This window comes from Nesoenas mayeri (genome assembly GCF_963082525.1).
Source record: "Nesoenas mayeri genome assembly, chromosome: 3".
NCBI lineage: Eukaryota > Metazoa > Chordata > Aves > Columbiformes > Columbidae > Nesoenas > Nesoenas mayeri.
The window spans coordinates 90,767,036-90,786,438 of record NC_137544.1 but is presented as its reverse complement, the minus strand read 5'-3'; the positions used below and the strand labels follow the sequence as shown (position 1 = coordinate 90,786,438).

Genomic DNA, 19,403 nt, shown 5'->3' with positions numbered 1-19,403 from the left:
AATTGGTACAGATGAAGTAGATGAGTTTTCATTAGAATAACATCTACCAACTCATTTCGTACAACTAACAAATAACTATTTAACAGTAATGCCTCCGTTGCTACTGATATAAACTGCTTTAAGTCTTATTGGTGATTTAAGAGGTTGTATATCCTGTTTCAAGTCCTCTCACCACTCCAAAAAACCTGTTTAGGATTAAACTGATACAAAATACAAGACAGGCATGTATCTCATTCTTTCCCGTAACAACCAAAAGCTGAAGCTGATCTGGATATACACTGCACATAGAAGTATGTTACTAAATTCTTATTAATGACTGAATCAGAGCCATATTCCTTGCACAGGTTTCACGGGCACACAGAGATACATTCAATCATCACTAGGAAACAAAATCCCTTCTCTCAGGTATGGGGGGGCTGTAGGATATCTCAGGACACCTAGCAGACTATTTCTGTGAGGAAACCCAAGCATTTACTGAAATTGCTAGTATGAGTCAGAAGTTACTTATGGTCCATAGGAGAGTAATAAAAATACCTGATAAAAACTAATAATCTTTACTTAGATACAGCAAAATCAGACACCTCACTTGATTTCTCAACTTCACTTCCAAGACCTCTTTGGGAAGAGGAAATTTTCTTCAAACAAACAAACAAAGTTCTGGGTAATATCAACTAACAATGTCAAATCCAGGCATGGTCTGCCAGAGCCTGTGCCCAAACCATGACTGAATTCCAGAAGCCATCTGTTTTGTTAATTAAACAGCACTGACTCTTTCAATAAGCCAGGGATTTTTAGCACAAGCAGTATAGCAAAGCTCAACTCATGCAGCCTCCCAGGTGTGACTAAAAGCAAAGAGCCAAATTCAGATGACTGCAAGACATTACAATCGCTAGGTCTGCAATGCACCAAAACCCATATATGACCATCAGTAATTCTCCTTTCTTCAGATTCCAGAATATGTCTGGGTTGTTGGTTTTGAGTTTTGTGGATGTTTTTTGTGTTTTGGTTTTTGTTTGTTTGTTCTGGGTTTGGTTTTGGTTTTTATTGTTGTGGTGGAGTTTTTTTGTTGGTTGGGGTTTTTTGGTTTTGTTTGTTTGGGGTTTTTTTTCTTGTCTTGACTGCTCTTGCTTGCTTATCCAGAAGCCTGAAGACAGAATTATGAAAGATTTCAGCTAGTTTTTCTCCTAGTATCTCTTTACCAATTCACTACACATTCATTTTCTGAAAATATCTGTGCTCTCAGAGATTTATTGACAGATGATTAAATAATTGAATAGATGTTTAAGATGAAGAGTAGAACCCACCACCACTAAACAGTTTCTGCCGGTTCCTTGTTTGTGGATTTCATAACCAGGACAGTTGGCTTCATTGAAAATTCACCTATGAAATAAGCCCACACATTTAATAGGTTTTGAGCCAACTTTCAACTCTAACTAGACTGGTTTTGCTTGCTGTTCAGAGCAAGTTGTGACAGCACATGAGACAGTTGAAAGAGAATTAGATGAAGCATCCGTCACCTGCAAATGTAAACCAAAACTACGTACTCAGCCTGTGCTCCAGGAACTGCCTGGTTAAAGAATGCATTCGAATCATTCTCACTGCCAATGCCAGTCGAATAGCCCATGATCATACCATTGAATTCTCGAAAGATGTCTGAAAAAGAAAGACGGCAATGAAGGGAAAAGACCTAGGTCTGCTCCCTGCCTGCAGGCACTGGCACACACCAGCACCCTCGTCGGTGGTTGACGTGAGCAGGATTGACAACGTCTGTCTGGAGTTCTGTCTCAGGTTGTAGGGGTTAAAGCCTGAAATAAAATCCTCAGTCATGCAATGGCAACTTTGTGAGGTGAGCCTGAAGGGAGCTTCAGCCCAGCAGGAGCTTGTGTTCAGGATCTGGGACTACTTCAGGGCTGTGCAAATTCTCACACTACTGACAAATCTGAAGAAGAAAGCCTCAGATGTGTGGTTCGTACAAAATCCCACCACATTCTCCATTACCTCCATAGTAATTTCCAAAAGGAAGTCGACAAAGTAATTGGCAGCTGAAAGTGAAAATGGTCACATTGTAAACTGTAAAAGTTACTTTAATCTCAAAGACTGAATTTAACCACATTTTAATGAAGGCTTTGTCAAATGTAATAGCATCCAGTGAATCAATTAATTGCTTATTCTAGTTATATTCTTATTACATTCTGCTTACAATAAATGGGCAACACACAGACAGTTCACTGGCCCTCTTCAAATGGAATTTTATTATTACAGCTGATCAAAACTGAAACTCCAGTGGCTTTTTGTTAACAATAGACTGAGCTACAAGAAGTTGCATGTTTCATTGAAGAGAAAGTTAAAATTATTCCCTTCAGGTTACATGTACAAGTAGTCAGCTTTATATACCAAAGACATCTACTCTATGTAAACATCTGTTTTCGGAAAAAGCTGTGGTGGGATATTTATTAAAAGCAAATGTTAATTATTAAAAGCAAATGTTAATTATTAAAAGCAAATGTTAATTACATCACAAGCATGGACATTGCAAACTTATTTGGAAATTCAAATAACACTCACCAAGCAGCTGAGAAGGGAGAGGGAAAAGAAAGGAAGGGAATTTCTAGCTGCTTCTGATGAAGCTGACTTTTTATTCTTCAGTCCTAGGATACTGTTTATTTGAAAGGTACTTTGTGTTAATTACTTCAAAACAGCTTTGAGATACTTAAGAGCGTTCTGTAAACGTATGAGAAATCAGCCCATTCCCCCTCTTTAATTTCTCCAATTAGATGTAACAAAGCATTTACTTACTAGGTAGAGTTGTCACATTTGCTAATGACGCATCTCCTCCAATACTACAATGAGAAAGAGAAATCCCAGTCACCCATCAATTATCTGAACACACACAATAAGCAAAGGGAAAACCCACCACGCATCATAAGAAAAAGTGAAGGGTGATTAATTTGGTAACTACCAATATATCAGATTACATGGAGAGGAGAGAAGCGGAAGTGCTATTGGGAAGAATGGCTGAGGTTTCAGCTGTAAAGATGCTTGTCAGAAGGATTTATGGGAGTACAGTCAATCATTATGAAACAGCAGAAAAATGCCTGAGACAGCTACATGCTCGTATGATTGAATCATGAAGTACTGCATATTAGAAGGTGAACTTAGAGGGCTCCTGAAGCCACACTAAGGCAGCACAACCAGCCAGGCCCTGGGTAACTGGAGAGCTGTGGCAGCAGCTCCTCAGCCTCTTCTGCTTCCTGCGTGGGGTAAGTTCTCTCCAGCTTTCAACTGGTGGGACACACTGAGGCCACACTGATTTATGGAGAGGGGTTAGGATGGCACAGAACTGCATCAGTCAGTGTCAACTGAGCTAGATTGCCACATCAAAAAAATTTAGTCTTTTACAACTGAGTGCTGCATTTGGTAAAAGTTTTCCAGTTAAACACACTCTTTTCCATGATGCTACAAAAAGTTCAGAAATAGCAAACTTTGAGAAGTCATCCCAAAAGCAACCAGTTCGGTCTTGTTTGTTCCGGAAACTTTGTTCCAGTTCTGTAGATTGCCAACTTGCCATCCCGCCATCAAAATACAAACTGCCACAAGCAGCCAAAAATGAAAGCAGGACAGAAGTTAAAAGGCTATCTTAAAATCCAATGCTGAAAACATTTTCTGTGAAGCTACCCTTATAACAAATCCTAGATCTTGATACATCTTCACAAGACATGCTAGCCCAAGAAGCAATATTTTCCCACTGCCCCCTCCAAAAAAAATTCTGATAGCCAAAAGCCCCAAAACATGTGGAAGAGAATAGTATGCTTTACAAGAGAGCACACACATTTTCTCATCACCTTGGCTGAAGACTTACCTCCAAGACAGCCCACGGTATACAGTGTCCAAATCCTGGAGACTATCTGAGGCAATTCCTGTGCCAGCCTGGACATTATTTTTCATTAACCAAATGAAATTAAAGCACAATTACTAATACAATAGTCATTAAGACACAGTAATTTTATTTACTTTTGAATGTACTTCTTCAAAAGCTTTAGAAGGCATCTGGCCTTTCCCCAACCTTCCTCCTGAGAGTGCATCGGTTTTTTTTTTTTTTAATTATTTACAAGCATCATATTGCATATGATGTATAAAATATATGATGGAGCCATGGAACAAAGGCTGTCTTCTTATGGGTCTAGATGAGCTGAATAACTCATTATGGTTGCATTACTCAAGAATGTTGAAAATGTCTCAAAAAACACATAAAACTTTTTGGCTAACGATAAGAAACCCTACATGAACTCAACAAAGAAAGCAAACATCTTAGAAAGAAGCACTGTTAAACCTTTACACTGATTTAGAAAGCATTGTGCTAAATGGAGAGACTTATAGTAGTACTACAACAAGGAGGAAAGCACCATGTACACCTACCCTAAAGAAAGATGTAAACTAGTAACTACATCCCTCCTAAAACACGACCATAATTCAGAAGCAGAATGCCTGCTAGCTGTGATACTATATTTTCATGCTAAATTTGGGTACAGGTTAGTACTTCAGTATAGCACAAGAGCAGGCACACTATTTGCTGCTACCTCAGATACTACCAGAATACCACATTTTCTTCTGTATATAAGCTTTATTGAATTAATGGAAAACTGATGTTCAGAATAACTACACATGGGCCAAGTGTAGCTCTGAGACAGCAATGCACCACCGCACATTCTATGAAAGCAGATTTTATTCTCAGTTCCTACAGACTATACTTAGAAGCAGAAACAGCTGCAGGGTCCTGGATATTATAATACAGCAACCACAGTTATATACAGAATATCTTCCATTTGTCAAATTTGTAGGTTTACATTCAAATGCCTCTATTTATTTCGGCAGCCTCCTGGGTGTAGGAGTTTTAGCGACATGCCTGCCAGATAGTTGTAAAGGCTTCATGGTTTGTACACACAATGTCCTTGTTATGGCTCTGATTCAGATAAACTTACCTTCCGAGTATGACTTTCTGCCCAGTGTTTCCTTTGAGCTGGCTGTAGAGTTTTGGTCTTAGACCAGTGTGAAAATATTAGCCAGAAAGATCTAATTCAAATACGAGATGTCTGAATCTTGAGACCTATTCCTTCTAGATTGCCAAAGATAATAATCCCCAGCAAGAACTACATCTTGATAAAGAAATTAGCTATGAGCTACACAGGCACAATAGAAAGACTGAATATCTTCTGAAGGATAAAGTCAGAGGGCTCTCACCCCTGTACATCCTTACCTCATTAACGTTAAAATGAATAAAATGCTATTATCCAACATCCCTTAGTCACACTCTATTCCTGAAAGAACTGAAGCAAAAGAACAGGTTCAACAGTCTGTTTCTATTCAGGGAACCTTTGAAAAATTCAATTACCTAAGGCTTGTGCTATGTCCCATTAGTTTCAACAGCATCTGATCTCTTCTGTCTCAAACTCAGCAAACCATTTAAGTACCCCTTTAAAGGATTTGCTTTGTGATTTTCCTGAGTTCAAAAGCATGTGAATATGTGCGTGGGGGGAACAGTGCTGGAGAACTGACACCTTCTTTCTTGTTCTGGCGTCTAGATCTATTATAATCCATGAATGCATGGATCTCTTCTTCTAGGTACAACAGCTATTTCCCCTCCACCACAGCAGGCACATGTTTGCAGAGAACAGTAAAAACACTTATCGTCTTACCGTGAAAGAATCCCCAAGGGCTGCTATAACTTTCACATCAGCTGGTTTTAGAGAATTCACTGCAAAGGAAAGAGATGCAGCTGAACCTGGATAGGACATAGCTATTCTTTTTCACCACTGTATTTGTGAAACATGCCATTGTGCATCCTGATGCTCAGACATGTTTTTGCAATATCCAGGTCATAAAACAAGACCTCTCTCCAGCTCATCTCAGATGGTTGTAGAAGCAGCATATGCATATTATTCAGCATCTCAATGGTTACCTTTGTTACAAAAAAGAAAGAGCAAGGAGCAAATAACAGTAAGCTGCAAACAATATCCAGCACCAAGATGAAGGTAAAACAATGCAATATCAGACAAAGCAGGAACAGCATATTAAAGCTGTAAGAAGGCAGAGAAGGACTGAGAAGACAATAAGAAGTTGTTTGAATACTGGTATGTCCTAGACTAACATGCATGAAGCTGGAGTTGCAGTTTCCTTCCCCAAGATTTAGGTGGTCTCACGTACAGCCTATGTCAGCACACAAATTCAGATTTTATCACAAGATATTTTGAACTTCTCCACTGGCAGCAAGTTAAGTGGAGCTACTTAGTCAGAATGTTACCTTGCGTGACAGTATGGCATTCTATCTATTAAGCAGCTGCTGAAAAACATGACATTCTCTGAGCAGCATTTCACAGTTCAGCAGTCATTTCAACAAAAAATAAAAATTAATCTTGAAGGACAGTTGAAAGTAATACAGCCTCTTACACAAAACAGACAAGACTACCTGAAGTTGGAGGAGGGGAGGATGGAGACCTGTCCTCGCATAGCAGCTGGCTTCCATAATTCTAAAGAGAAGAAGAAAGCTGAATAGTATTTGGCTAGGAAATACAGTGAGTAGCAATGTGGATCTTCCTAGTAGAGGCCAAGGAGATAAACCAGACCCTGTTTAGCATGCAATTAACCAGATGGGTCTTGGCTACTCAATTCAATAGTCATATTCAGTATTGCTCAGATTAGAGCAGGATCCTGTACTGGTAACCGTGCTGTCTGAGCATGTGCTCTTACAGGTGTTTCTGCATGTATTTTGCCCAACTCAAGGCATACTTTCCTGTTCCCTGCCATGCACTCTGCCTCCCAAACATATCTGGCCAAAGACTGATTTTACCTGTGGTGCAGAGCATGACTCATCTGGTTACCATACAGGAACAGACGCAGCAGAGTAACAGTGGGAAGGTGATGTTGACACTTACTGGAGTTTGGTTAGGGTATGTGTAATTGCTGTTCTTATATGTCTTCAGGAATGGCTCAGCCTACAAAATAAGGCAATCTGAGTCAATGCGAAGTATCAGAGGAATACATACAGATTTCCATTCCCCAGCCTTTGGTTTTCAGATGATTAGCAACTTGATGCAAATGAATCCCAGGGACTAAAAAAAAAAAAGTAGCATTTTTAATATTCACACAATAACAGTGTAAACCTGAGGCACTATTTTTACCCAATCAGAACTCACAGAATACCCTTGGGACCCTGAAGTGCGTGATTAACAAGAAGCTTGTGTTCCCACTGCAGGGTAGTCCCAGTGACCTCTGCAGAGCTGTGCTGACTGGTGCCAGCATTTCTCTTGTTTCCCCCACTGAAGATCTGTCATTCAGTGTGGATACTTGATGGTCTTGACTACATAGGCCAAATAACCCATCCTCATGTTTTGGCCAGCTGCAACATATGGCTGTGAGAAAGCTTAGTCCTGGGACAAGCCTGCCCTCCCTCCCATGGAGGAGAGCTCATACTGCTACTGGTGGCAGTGGCACGAAACATGCAGGGAAGAGTCAGCACTCCAGGCTCACACAGACTCCCAGCCACCCCTAGCAGCTTTACACAAACACAGACACTCTTGTAACTTACCTCATTTGGGCAGTTGATAACAACCGCAGCTTGTAGTTGCTCATAAATTGTCTTCTCCCCCAAGGGTTCCAGCTGTAAGAAAAAGGAAGAAACACAGGAGAAAAGTGAATCAGTACCAGAGAGCAACAGGTAACACTGTGCTACCAGCCACTGGAAACCACCTCTGCAGCACAGCAAGACAACTGCAGTGCACTTGCACCCATGCCGATAGCTGCTTTGCATGCTGAAGAGGTGAATTCCCACACGCCATGAACATGGCCAGATGACCAATATGCCAGGCAGGCATCACCTCCCTGAGACAAGTCAAACACCCCAAGCCTTAACATATACTGAGATTTACTGGTTTGATATGACTGGTTTAACAGTTCAGGTGACCTTTCTGCACATGGTTATGCTTTTCTTTTGTAAACACCTTTAACCATTCAAAAGAGATAGGGCTAGCTACGTGGTAGTTCCCTGTGGGTATTTTTTTCAGCCAAGGGAAGGATGGAGCAGACACAGAGTGACCAATAGAACCTTTAAAAATCTCACCATGTTGTTCCACAAAGCAGATGCGAGGTAGGAATGAGACTTCTGGCTGAAATGGAAACAGTCCGGGGCAAAGTATGAAGTGTCTGGGAACCCCTCCTAGAGAACGAGACAGGTGCTGTCACAGAGTCAATACATGTGCAACAAGCTGTGCTTTGTACCCCCTCTCTTCCAGTGAAATATCCCAGCTGACTTCAAAGTAGCTGCAAAGACCCCTGAAGCCAAGAAAATTAAACCAAGCTAGACAACACTAGTAACTCAGAACCAAGAGGCCTTTTGAAGTGTTTTAATATAGGATTTTCAAAAGTAATAAAAAAATACAGACCACTATGACTCTGGTTACAGAATACCTGGGAAGATATATTGATTGCATTCTTTATTTCCCCTGAGATTCACACATTATAGTCTTTTGAAGCACATGCGTTTTTGTACTAAGAGTCATCTACCAAAGTACTGGAAGGGACTTTGTGATGCATGGGGAGATATAGGCAGAGTGTTCCCTGGTGAAGACTTCGAACTAAGTATCTATTGCATTGCTGTCTGATTGCAGTGGAGTAGACTTAGTGACCAAAATCATGTCTTCAAGGTCTATATTCTTGTTGCATATTACCTCCAAGTTCTTCCATAAGCATTTTCTGCAATTTTAGATGTTCACTCAACAGAATATAATAGTTATTAGGCCAGAAAACTGCTGGTCACATTACAGCCAAGACAATTTCAAAAAGTCAGTGAATTGCACTAGGATTTAATGTAGAGGTTGGTGTTTTGGTTGTTTTTACCTGTGTTTTTGGCATGCTCACATTCAACAGAAATGGCTGCAAAACCACTGTGAAATCATCCGTAGTGTCATATCTTCCGCTCTCCACTAACTGACGGGTTCTCTCCTAAAGAGTCAAAGAAAAGTTGTCACTTATCCTTCCTTTACGTTCAGCTCATTGAGTCCCTCTGTCCATCACCTCAGCCAGGGGTTCCGCCTCCCCAGCGCAGACACCAGGCATGGCCGTGGTTCCTAACTTGTACAAAAAGCCCACTTTTTGAGACAGGCATTCCGGGGTTCTTTGCAGAGAAGCATCCTGGGGATGGCTCCCCGACTGACATGGGCAGGCAACCTGCTCAGTAAGTAGATTTTCTGTCAAAAACACGTTCTTCAGAACTACCAAGGTGTTTTCTGTTTGGCTGACATCCCATGTCCAAAGTTTATTCCTGAGTTATCATTTTCTTTGACTTAACCTGATTTCCAGCAAGATAAATTAACAAAAAACTGCTGACACTCTGACATGCTCTACTATCTACGGCTCTTTAACAATTTCTTTCCTCATCTGTTTTGTTGTTTTGATGAATGGGAGTTGTAAAGATCTTGAGCCTACTCTCATCTCCCCCTCACTTTTTTTTTTAATATCACAACTACTAATATGTCATTAAAATGAGTGGAAACTGTCCTCCATCTCCAAATGTTAGCCCCTCTGTGGTCCCTTGATCACCAAGAGGACTACATTAAAGCTGTAATAAATGCCACACGCCTTACCTGGTACATTTTGTTGAAGTAGACCAACTTCTTCAACTCATTGGAATTGTCCTCTGGGTTTATAACACAAGGGCACAGCATACTGTGGGATGAGAGCATGGCTCTGAGATTCGCTCCTCTTTTTTCCCCTGTTATCAAGCTGACAAGCTGTGGGGTTAAAAACTTCTCCGAGGGGGATTTCTCTGAAAGGCTGCTCAATGGGAGCATTAGCTTTCACCTCTGAGTTTCTGCACAGCCCCAATTCTTGAGCAGAAACACATTTATTAGGGATAAATTCACAAACAAAGTGAGGAAAAGGCTTCACGCAAGCAAAAAAACACTCAAACAAACCCATAATGGGTGCCCATGGCAAGGTTTTGGCAGCAGGACTGACCTCTGGGAGGAGAGTCTAGGAATGTCTGTGCTGGACCCTGCTGTTCCAGCCAGCTCCAGCAGATCCATCACAGGGCACAGCTGAGACCTTCAGCAGAAATGGTGATGCCTCCGCTTAAGAAAGGGCAGAAAACACCAGCAAGGGAAAGGAGAACAGTGGGAATGAGGAGGAGGTGCTCCATGGCAGAACAGGCCTTCCCTGAAGGGACTGCAGCCTGTGGATGAGCACACACCAGAGCAGGGGTACATCTGACAGACACATGCCAGAGCACAGGACAAGAGCGAGAAGGAAGAAGTGAAAGACATATTGCTATGTCCAAACTCCAACACCCTGTGCCACCAATGCTGCACTGAAGGGACAGAGGGTACCCTGCGGCAGTAAAAAGGCAGAGAGAATGGTGCTTGAAGTGAAGCTGAGCTTAGGAACAAGGGAGGACAGGCACTTCAAGCGTTTATCTTTTTTGGTGTGTGTTTACCAATACCTGAATCAGTAATTAAATATTTATGCTAATGGGCAATAAGTTAAGTTCAATTCCTCAAAGTCAAGTCTGTTTTGCCTGCAACGATACTCAGTAAGTGATTTCCCTGTCTTTATTTTGACCCACAAGTGTTCTTGCTCACATTCTTCTTGTTTTCTCTCCCAGGCTGCTGGGATGGGGTGAATGAGCAGTTGTGTGGGTGCTTGGCTGCCAGTTGTGGCCAATCCACCACAAAACCTGTTTGTAAGTTCACCTACACAACATGGTTTGCTTTTGCGGAACTATGTAGGCATCCTTCAAAACAGAATTTCCACAAATTCGTTCTAATCAACTGAGAGGGTCACAAGTTGCAGCATGTTTCACATGGAAGATGGTAGAGCACCAAAACAGATGCCAAGATTGAGGCTGGAATCTCCATCCTTAGAGAGCAATTCCAACAGGAGTTATTTTAAGTTTCTGTGAATTCATGTTGGCCAACTTTTAATCCTTCACTGAAATTTTGCTCCTTCTAGCAAATGACTTTTTTCTTCTGATGCTGCCCCTTCCTGGGCACACCTCATTGTCACTTGAGAAACCCAAATAAGAAAAAGGACTCCTTTTAATAAATCCAGCCATGTGGTCATAGTAAGGCATCCCTGAGAGAGCTCTTTAAGAAATACCTCCTGCAGAGATGCAGTTGATACGTATAAAGCATGCACAAGCCACTACCTCCAAACTTGCCTTACGGGAGAGCAACTAACAAAATAAGATTTTACTTCTGCAGTGCATCTATATGAAAGGCAATACAAAACTAAGCTGTTTTTTCAGAAGAATTTCAGCAATATAAAAAGGCAAAATTAGTGGAGACGTAATCTCTTTTTGGGTTGTTTGCTGTTCTCAGAAAAAAAGAGACAAGCTTTCAAGGTCAGAAGCCTCCTTCACGTCCTTCTTCAAACCACTAGCATGGCATTTATTACTCTACACAGGATCTGCTAAGTACCCTCTAAACTTGGCTTCCTGCCAGACAGGCAAATTGAGCATGGCACTGAAATGATGAGAAAAGGTTACAGGTACCTTGATATAATCAAATCTTAAAGGCTATAAAAATTATCCTTGTCTGATGATTGGCATGTTGATATACACGCATGCTCTAGCCTGTAACTTACGTTAAAAACAACTTCTTGTCAGAAGCAGCAGCACTCTGAGTTTTAAAGTTAACATTCCACTGACAGCCACCAAAGAGCCCTTAAATCAGAGCCAGAGGATTGCATTTATGTCCCTCCTGTAAAACCACCTTCTTTCATGGGGCCCTTCAAGTGTCCACACTATCTGTACCAACAGAGGGATCCAACAGGATGGATTCAAAGCAGATGTTTCAGCAAGACCACGGGAAACCCTGTAGTCCTCCCATGATTCTGGCCTGCAAGCTAACTCTTACAGACCATGCTGATGGTGTCCAGTATCAGCTCCTCAGCTCAAACAGCAGGAGGAGCAGCAGCTGCCTACATTCAGCTGGACAAGGTTATTCTGCCTGCCTGTCTAGACAAGCAGAGACTTGCTTTTCTGAAGCCAAACAAGTCCTGCCAGGAGCAAGTCTGGGGGGACACACTGGACCCTGCCTGAGTCACCAGAATCTCACTGAGGTGCAGACCTGCCACCTCAGTGGCAGATTTATGCAGACCTGTGGGGACTGTTGAGCCACAAGGCAGCAGGTGCTTTACAATTAAGCATCCCAGACATCTACTTGAGAGACTAATTAACAATAAAATAATAATCAACAATAAGATTACAGAGATCAGAAGCCACAGAAGCATAAAGGAGAGTTTTAAGACTGTAGAAAGAGAAATCTGTAAATAAAGCTAGTTTAAAGTGATCAACTAAGAAAACCCCATGTCTTAATCTCTTCTCTGCCTTTGCTCAAAGACCGCACAGCTGAGCTCTTTCTGCTCGGGCTTGAGCTTCATTGCAGTGATGAGTCATTAAATGGCACCTCCACAAAAACTGGTAAAAGCAGGGCTCAGACAGAGAGACAGTGACAGACATGTATTTCTAAATGCTGCATTGAAATCAATGTGGAGGTACGTGTGCATGCACAGAGGAAGGTGTTGGAAATACTAGAACCTTATCCCTTTAAGAAAAATGTTTCCCAGTAAGATCTTGCAGCCTTCTTTGAGCAACAGTGAGAGCTGTAACATAAATCATCTTCCAACCTCATAAGCCACTTTAGGCAGGTACTGTTTTCTACTGCTTTCAATTCCCGAAGTCTTTCTATGGAAAGGATTGTCACCAGGTTCACAAATGCCCGTGGAACCTGCCAAGAGAATAAGCAAACCCATAGCCAGTGCCCAGAGCACAGAGGGACATCTTTGCGCTGACAACACAGTCACAGCGGACCTCAGGTAGCAGACCGATGATTCAGGCAGCTTGTATTATTTATAACAGTTGCGTTTAAAGGAGTTCCTCAATAATTAATCCCCCTCACATACAATACTAGATTACATCCCCTGCCCATGCTGCACAGTTCCATTTTAAATGCTGATGGCTGGTTGCTTGAAAGTGATGACTTCAAAAAAGTCCAAACAAGTTGTTGTAATTATCAGCATGGCTCAGACACCTGCTAACATTTTGAGTACTCTCGTTATCCTCACCCTCACCTGCAATATCAGAATCTCTCAACAACCACAAAAAATATACTAATTTGCAGTATAGTGAACGAGCAGGGCATTTTCTAACCATTGAACACCATAAGTTTGTTCAAATTCATTACAATACTTCTTATGTTATTTGTCCACAGCACATCAGCTAGAACCAAGCACATCCTTCTTCCTTCAGTAAAATACCTCTCCAGCCCTCTCTGCCTCTCACAAAGATTTTCCTGCAAGCGTCTCTGCATACAGCAGTGCTCCACAGATGAAAACAGGGAACTCTTAATAATCAGTGACTGCTTTACAAATGGAACACAATCCCCACTCCCAAATACTACAAAAAGTTTGGTTTACCTCTCTGTGAAGCATGTCCAACGCGGTTTGTATACTATAGATGTAGTTTTCAGGAGAATAGTGTACCTGTCGAAGCAAGAGGACTGAATTCTATTGACAATCAGCATTCTTGGGCAGGCACAACAGCAGCTAGCTGGTCTCTCAAAGCAGCATTCATGTTTTTAACTCTTAAGTCAAGAGTAAGAGAGACTCAGGCAAAATTGTCCAGTCTTTGCTTTTCTTCTTTCCCATCACTCACAAGATCTAGTGGCCACTGGATACCAGTGAGGCAGCAAATTCAGAGTGCATTATCAGACTTCACAACATCCTCCATCCCCAGGCTTGCTCAGGCCAGTCTTAAAAGCATGGCTAACACCTCATTAACGGGGACTGTGTTTGGGAGAGATCAGTTTGTGTAAACGTAAGTTTGTTTCTGCTGTATGGAATATTAGCAACATGCCTCCCGTGTGCTCCTTACCTGCCACAAATAATAACTGCCAAAGCTTTGGCATTTATCTGGGAATGAAATCACTTTACATACTTGCCTCTCAGTGGTGAAACTCCCCTGTTCCGTTTGAGTGGTTTAAACACTGTAATTGAATTTTCTCAAGTAATGCAATTTTTATTTCTTCACTTGTGGAACTCGTCAACAGTCAAATAAACTTCTCTATGAGAAATGTCTGTCTTATTTTCAGCCTTAATTCTCTTTGATTTAATTTCAAGCAGAAGTTCATTGAGAGCCATACTGGTCTACTCTACAAAACTTGACAATTCCCTTATTTGTTTCCTAAATCACAGCTCACCAAGGGCATTGTAGTTGGTGCTATTTGTAGCTGTGCAATGCAAAGGCAACAGCACTGTGATCTTTGGATGCAGACACGCTATCTCCTTGTCACTCACACTCATGAGTGACTGCCATTTTGTGTCTGGGCCAGGAGCAGAAAACAGGAACAGTCAGCTTGCTCCTTCCTTGTTTTATAACCATCTTACTGTGACGCTTTGCTGTTTTTCCTGGTCTGAAATCAATTATGTAGAATTAGAAGTATGTGCTCTGCTGCTTGTAAGTACATAAGACTCATCACAACATGAAGAGTCAGCCACGGCCTTTCACCTCCTCTTTACTCACACATACCAAAGGCTATGTACAGTATGTGTATATATTATATACATATACAGCATATGCTACATTATAAACAATTGCACCAGCATGAGCTGTGAGTAGAACCATTCGCATAGCACTGAACCTGGTAAGAAAGCACTGAGCAAGACTTAGGAGTGTGACTGTGCACAAAGCATAGTAGAGCAAAAAACCTTGACCCTTTACCTATGGTAAAACGACTAGATAAGAGCAATATAAAGTAGCCACAACTATGTCATTAATAGGTATTATAAAAATAAAACTTCATTTATCACATCAGGTTGAACAACCTGAATGTCTCCATACAGTTACATTCCAGAGCTGTGTAAATAAGGCCTACCTCGTTTTTGTCTCACCCACACAGTTCTGCCCTCTCACCCTCTGCCACTCAGAGTGACCCCGCACCCAGGCTGGCCCTGTTAATGCTGCAGGCAGCAGGGCACTTACTGGATCGCTGCAGAATTGGCATAGGTCATTTCCTCCTATGAAAAGTGTTATGAGTTTCCAGTCGGTCTGAAAATCTATTCTCTGCACACAAAAGGAGATGGAATGAAAGTTGTTATTATTAAAAAAAAAGGGGGGGGGAGGTTATGGGAAGGGAGGCAGGCAACATACTAAACACAGATTTAATATTTCTCAGGGTACCTGGCTATAATTCTCTAAGCATCCACAACAAAAATGAATTTGTAGCCATGACTGAAGATGTAGAAACTACTAAGATCTAAATAAAGTTTACAATACTGGTAGTAACACACAAAATTGTTTGCTTCAGAAAACTATTGCTCAAAATTCATCTGTATGCTTTTCTTAGTAATATCTTGTGTATACATTGACTCCTCCTGCAGTTCTAGGAATATATCTTCATTGCAAAAATGATGGTATATGTTTCATTGTGTAATAAATAATGCAGCTATTCTGCTGGAAAACCCTGGAGAGCAATGTATTTTGGTCCTGCTGTGAGACAAACTGCAAAGAATAGAGGGGCAATAATAACTCTAACAACACTAGTAAAAAAAACAGAGCACCTTTTTCCTCTGGAAGGATTTTGCAAAGGGCTTAGTTAATGCAAGGTAATTATACTTCAGTAAACACACACCTTCTTAGCTTTGAGGAAAGGTTTAAATAGCTTAGTACCGTGTAGCTGATGTTGTACTCAATATCTTAATGCTTCAATTTCCATGCAAAACACCACTAAGGAAAGCAGCAATAATATATCAGCCTCAAGTGGTTTAAAGACATCTGTCTTCAAAGGCAGAAGGCAACATATCCCAGCTGTTAAACACGCTGTTCAGTAGTTTGGTCTCAAAAAATACTTATCCAAATTAAAAGAGGGGAAATTTTTCCTCCCACACTAAAAACGTATTTTAAAAAGAAAACAAAAGGAGTTCTTATATCAAATATATATGACATATATGAAATATTAATATTCTTTGTAGTTAGAAAGGAGTTTATTAGTTAAATAAAAAAAGTTTATCCATTACAATAAAAGGATTTACATTCATTTCTGTTGTGTGATGTTTCCAAGCAGGTAAACATGATGAAGTAGTAGTACCTAGAAACCTTGAATGGTTTGAATGAAAATGATCCAACCACTTAATCATTAGCTGCTATCCCTTTTAATGTCATTTCATATACAGCCAGAGTGAAATCTTTTTTACAAGAAAGTGAACCAAAAAGGAAGGAACTGCAAATATTTTTGCCAATATGTATTCAACAGACAGGCACACACAGTTATCTGCACAGAGTCACAGAATGTCAGGGATTGGAAGGGACCTCGGAAGATCATCCAGTCCAATCCCCCTGCCGGAGCAGGAACACTCAGATGAGGTTACACAGGGATGTGTCCAGGCAGGTTTTGAATGTCTCCAGGGTAGGAGACTCCACAACCCCCTGGGCAGCCTGTTCCAGTGTCTGTCACCCTCACTGAGAAAAAGTTTCTCCTCAAATTTAAGTGGAACCTCCTGTGTTCCAGTTTGTACCCATTGCCCCTTGTCCTATCATTGGTTGTCACCGAGAAGAGCCTGGCTCCATCCTCCTGACACTCACCCTTTACATATTTATAAGCATTAATTGGGTCATCCCTCAGTCTCCTCTTCTCCAAACTAAAGAGACCCAGCTCTCTCAGCCTTTCTTGAAGGCTTTTTGGCTCCTTTCCAAATGCACAATTGGAAAGCAAAATAATCTCATGTAACTTAGGTTACTGATTGCACAGGACATTTGTCAAATTACAAATAGCAAACATTCAAAGTAGTAGCTGAGGTTAAAAAATATGCAAGCAATCATCAAGCTAATATGTTTTACAGACGATTAATCAAATAATTCCTAACAACAAATGTGTAAGTAAAAGATCAGCTGATAACTAAATGAAACAAGGGACTAAACTGTTTTTGAAGAAAACAAGTACTTTCCTCAGTTCACATGTTCCCTCCACATTATTTGCCACTTGAAAATCTTCCCCTTAACATCCTAGCATATACCATTACTGCTGGCAAGCCCATGTGCTTACAAGATAATTAATAGTACCATAGCAAAATCATAGAGAAAAAGTTCTGTTGTCTTCCAGGGTGACATATGTTGAGAGAGGAAGCAGCAGCACTGAATTTACCAGCCACTTTTGGTAAAAATGGGAAGATTACAATTGTCTGGATTTGACAGTAACTGTCACATGCTGCTACAAATACATGTAAGAAAATGCTATAGATTGTTTTGTACTGACTCACACTCCGCACTGGGGAATATTACACTGTATGTTGCTGTACCCATAGCTTTGATGTTTGGCATCTGCTGTTGGTCTGTCAGAAACTGATGATGCCACATGACTTCATCTTTCTAAAGATATTAATGATATATCAAACTCACAGTATCATTCTTCATTCGGTCCACCAGTCTTCTAACCTGTGCAGGAACATGCCTAAAAACAAAACCATAAAAGTAAAATAATAAAAATAAAAAAGGAAACCTGCATAGACAACAAGGCAAAGGAGAAAGGCAATGAATGGACATCCCACACATGATGACTAAATAAATCTGGGAAAGTCCACTTTTCATTGAATGAGAGGTATGAAACCTGAAAAAAAGCTATTATATATATATATTGGGATACTAATGGGAAAAAATGAGAAAACAACTAGCATTCAAAAGGCACTCGACCACTTTGCAAATGCTGCATAGTTACACTTTTACAAACTGTATAGAAAATACACTGTGCTACCAGAAAATAAATGCACTTTTCTCCTTCCCAACATCAGACAGGTGCTATTGATACACGTGCCATGGAAACATCCGTGCACGTATCGATGTTATTACATGGCCTTAAGCCACTCATAAGAAATGTTCCCAAGAGAAAACAATATTATTTGAATTTGACTAAGACTGAGCACAGTGTTCTCTAGGTAATTCCCAGCTCTGCCACAGACTGACCATAAGCAATTCACAATTTTCTCTTAGTTTATCTACACAAACCCTTGGTCCTACTGACAAGGGGGTTTGAATATACCTCCTATAAAATGGGGATATTTTTTCTCTGCCTCACAATAAGGATGTGAAGCTTTCTGAGTAGTGCTTGTAAAATATGTCATGCTTTTTGGTTTAAAATGTTAGAGAAAGCATTGCTTTTGCTGCTGTTTCATTTGACAAATTAGAAACATTATACTGTCCCAGCCATATTTCTTGGCCTTCACATTAGAGATGGGCTAAAGAAATATATTTGGGCTTGTTTATCAGCCTTATTGCACTCCTGTCAAATCCAGAGTTTGGGCCTTTTTTAGCTAGGACTAGTTTTCAAGAAAAATCAACATTCTGTTAAATTTAGAAGAGTTTTCCTCTTACTCTGCATGATTCCCTGCCACAGCTTGGTTGAGTGAAGCATTATCTGTATCCTGCCTTCCAGTGCCAATGGAATACCCTATCAGAGATGGGTTGAACTCACGAAGAATATCTGCAGAAAAAGAGAGCACACTGAAATGTTGCTTACTTCAACAAGTAAAAAATGAGGTTGTAACGATCAGACCTTAGTAAAAGACCATTAAAAACCTTTAAGAAATACCTGTGAAAAATTAATCTTTAAGTATAATAAACATGGAGATTTGTCACGATACAACTACTCCCTTGTCTTCAAGATTTCTGAGTTTCATTAATTCACATATGTTAGGGAGTAGACTGACTTAGCTTATGGAATTATTGCGCATACTGTATCTTATAGTACTTGTTTAGAAACTGCTTATATAAGAATTCGCTTAATATAAGTAAGTTTGCTTATACTGCAAGCTGTGAACTTGTGAACTTTTGAACTTTTTGCTTAGTTAAGTAAAAAAGGCCTCAGAAGGGTTCAGGCTACTAGATAAGGGGAACTGCGTCCTTGGAGATAAGTAAAGGAACACAACAGTGTCTAAGAGGAGAAACAGAAGAATGTTTTGGCTTTTGCTAAGAACTTTCTCTCCACCATCCCAGCTGCAGGTGCAAAATAGCAAGTGATGGACAGCACCCAGATTGATGGTCAGGCTGGGCAGTAAGAGACAGACAACTGCCTGCAGAGATAAGAAACAGCCCGCCTGACAAAAATGAAGAGATCCAATGAAGAACAGGGAGAGCACAGACTCTAATTTTGTAATTGTCCCAGAATGACGTGGAGGAGGGCGGGAGGCTTGGATTGCGGAGATGTCATTGCCTGGAGTTCTTTTGGCTGGGGGTCCCACTTCAGAGATGCCCAGCTTGATCTGCTCTACGCTGTACCTGGCAAATAAGTTAGTTATTTAAGAAGAATTTTTGGAATCCATGCCTGAGTCTCTGCATCAGGAAACCTAGGGAAAAGAAGCTTCCTCAA

General features: G+C 40.8%; 1 protein-coding gene across 1 annotated transcript in view; it reads right to left on the bottom strand.

Annotated features, from left to right (window-relative positions):
- The window catches only part of PLB1 (phospholipase B1), a gene marked incomplete at both ends in the record, with an annotated part of 101,448 nt that overhangs the window by 32,150 nt on the left and 49,895 nt on the right, over positions 1–19,403 (bottom strand). Inside the window, 15 exons of the mRNA XM_080341461.1 lie at positions 1,545–1,653; positions 2,797–2,840; positions 3,860–3,927; positions 5,694–5,752; positions 6,464–6,524; positions 6,930–6,989; positions 7,583–7,654; positions 8,114–8,209; positions 8,890–8,994; positions 9,636–9,717; positions 12,676–12,776; positions 13,465–13,530; positions 15,029–15,109; positions 17,441–17,492; positions 18,410–18,518. Coding sequence (XP_080197587.1) covers positions 1,545–1,653; positions 2,797–2,840; positions 3,860–3,927; positions 5,694–5,752; positions 6,464–6,524; positions 6,930–6,989; positions 7,583–7,654; positions 8,114–8,209; positions 8,890–8,994; positions 9,636–9,717; positions 12,676–12,776; positions 13,465–13,530; positions 15,029–15,109; positions 17,441–17,492; positions 18,410–18,518 — 1,165 coding nt within the window. The remainder of the gene's footprint in view (positions 1–1,544; positions 1,654–2,796; positions 2,841–3,859; positions 3,928–5,693; positions 5,753–6,463; positions 6,525–6,929; positions 6,990–7,582; positions 7,655–8,113; positions 8,210–8,889; positions 8,995–9,635; positions 9,718–12,675; positions 12,777–13,464; positions 13,531–15,028; positions 15,110–17,440; positions 17,493–18,409; positions 18,519–19,403) is intronic.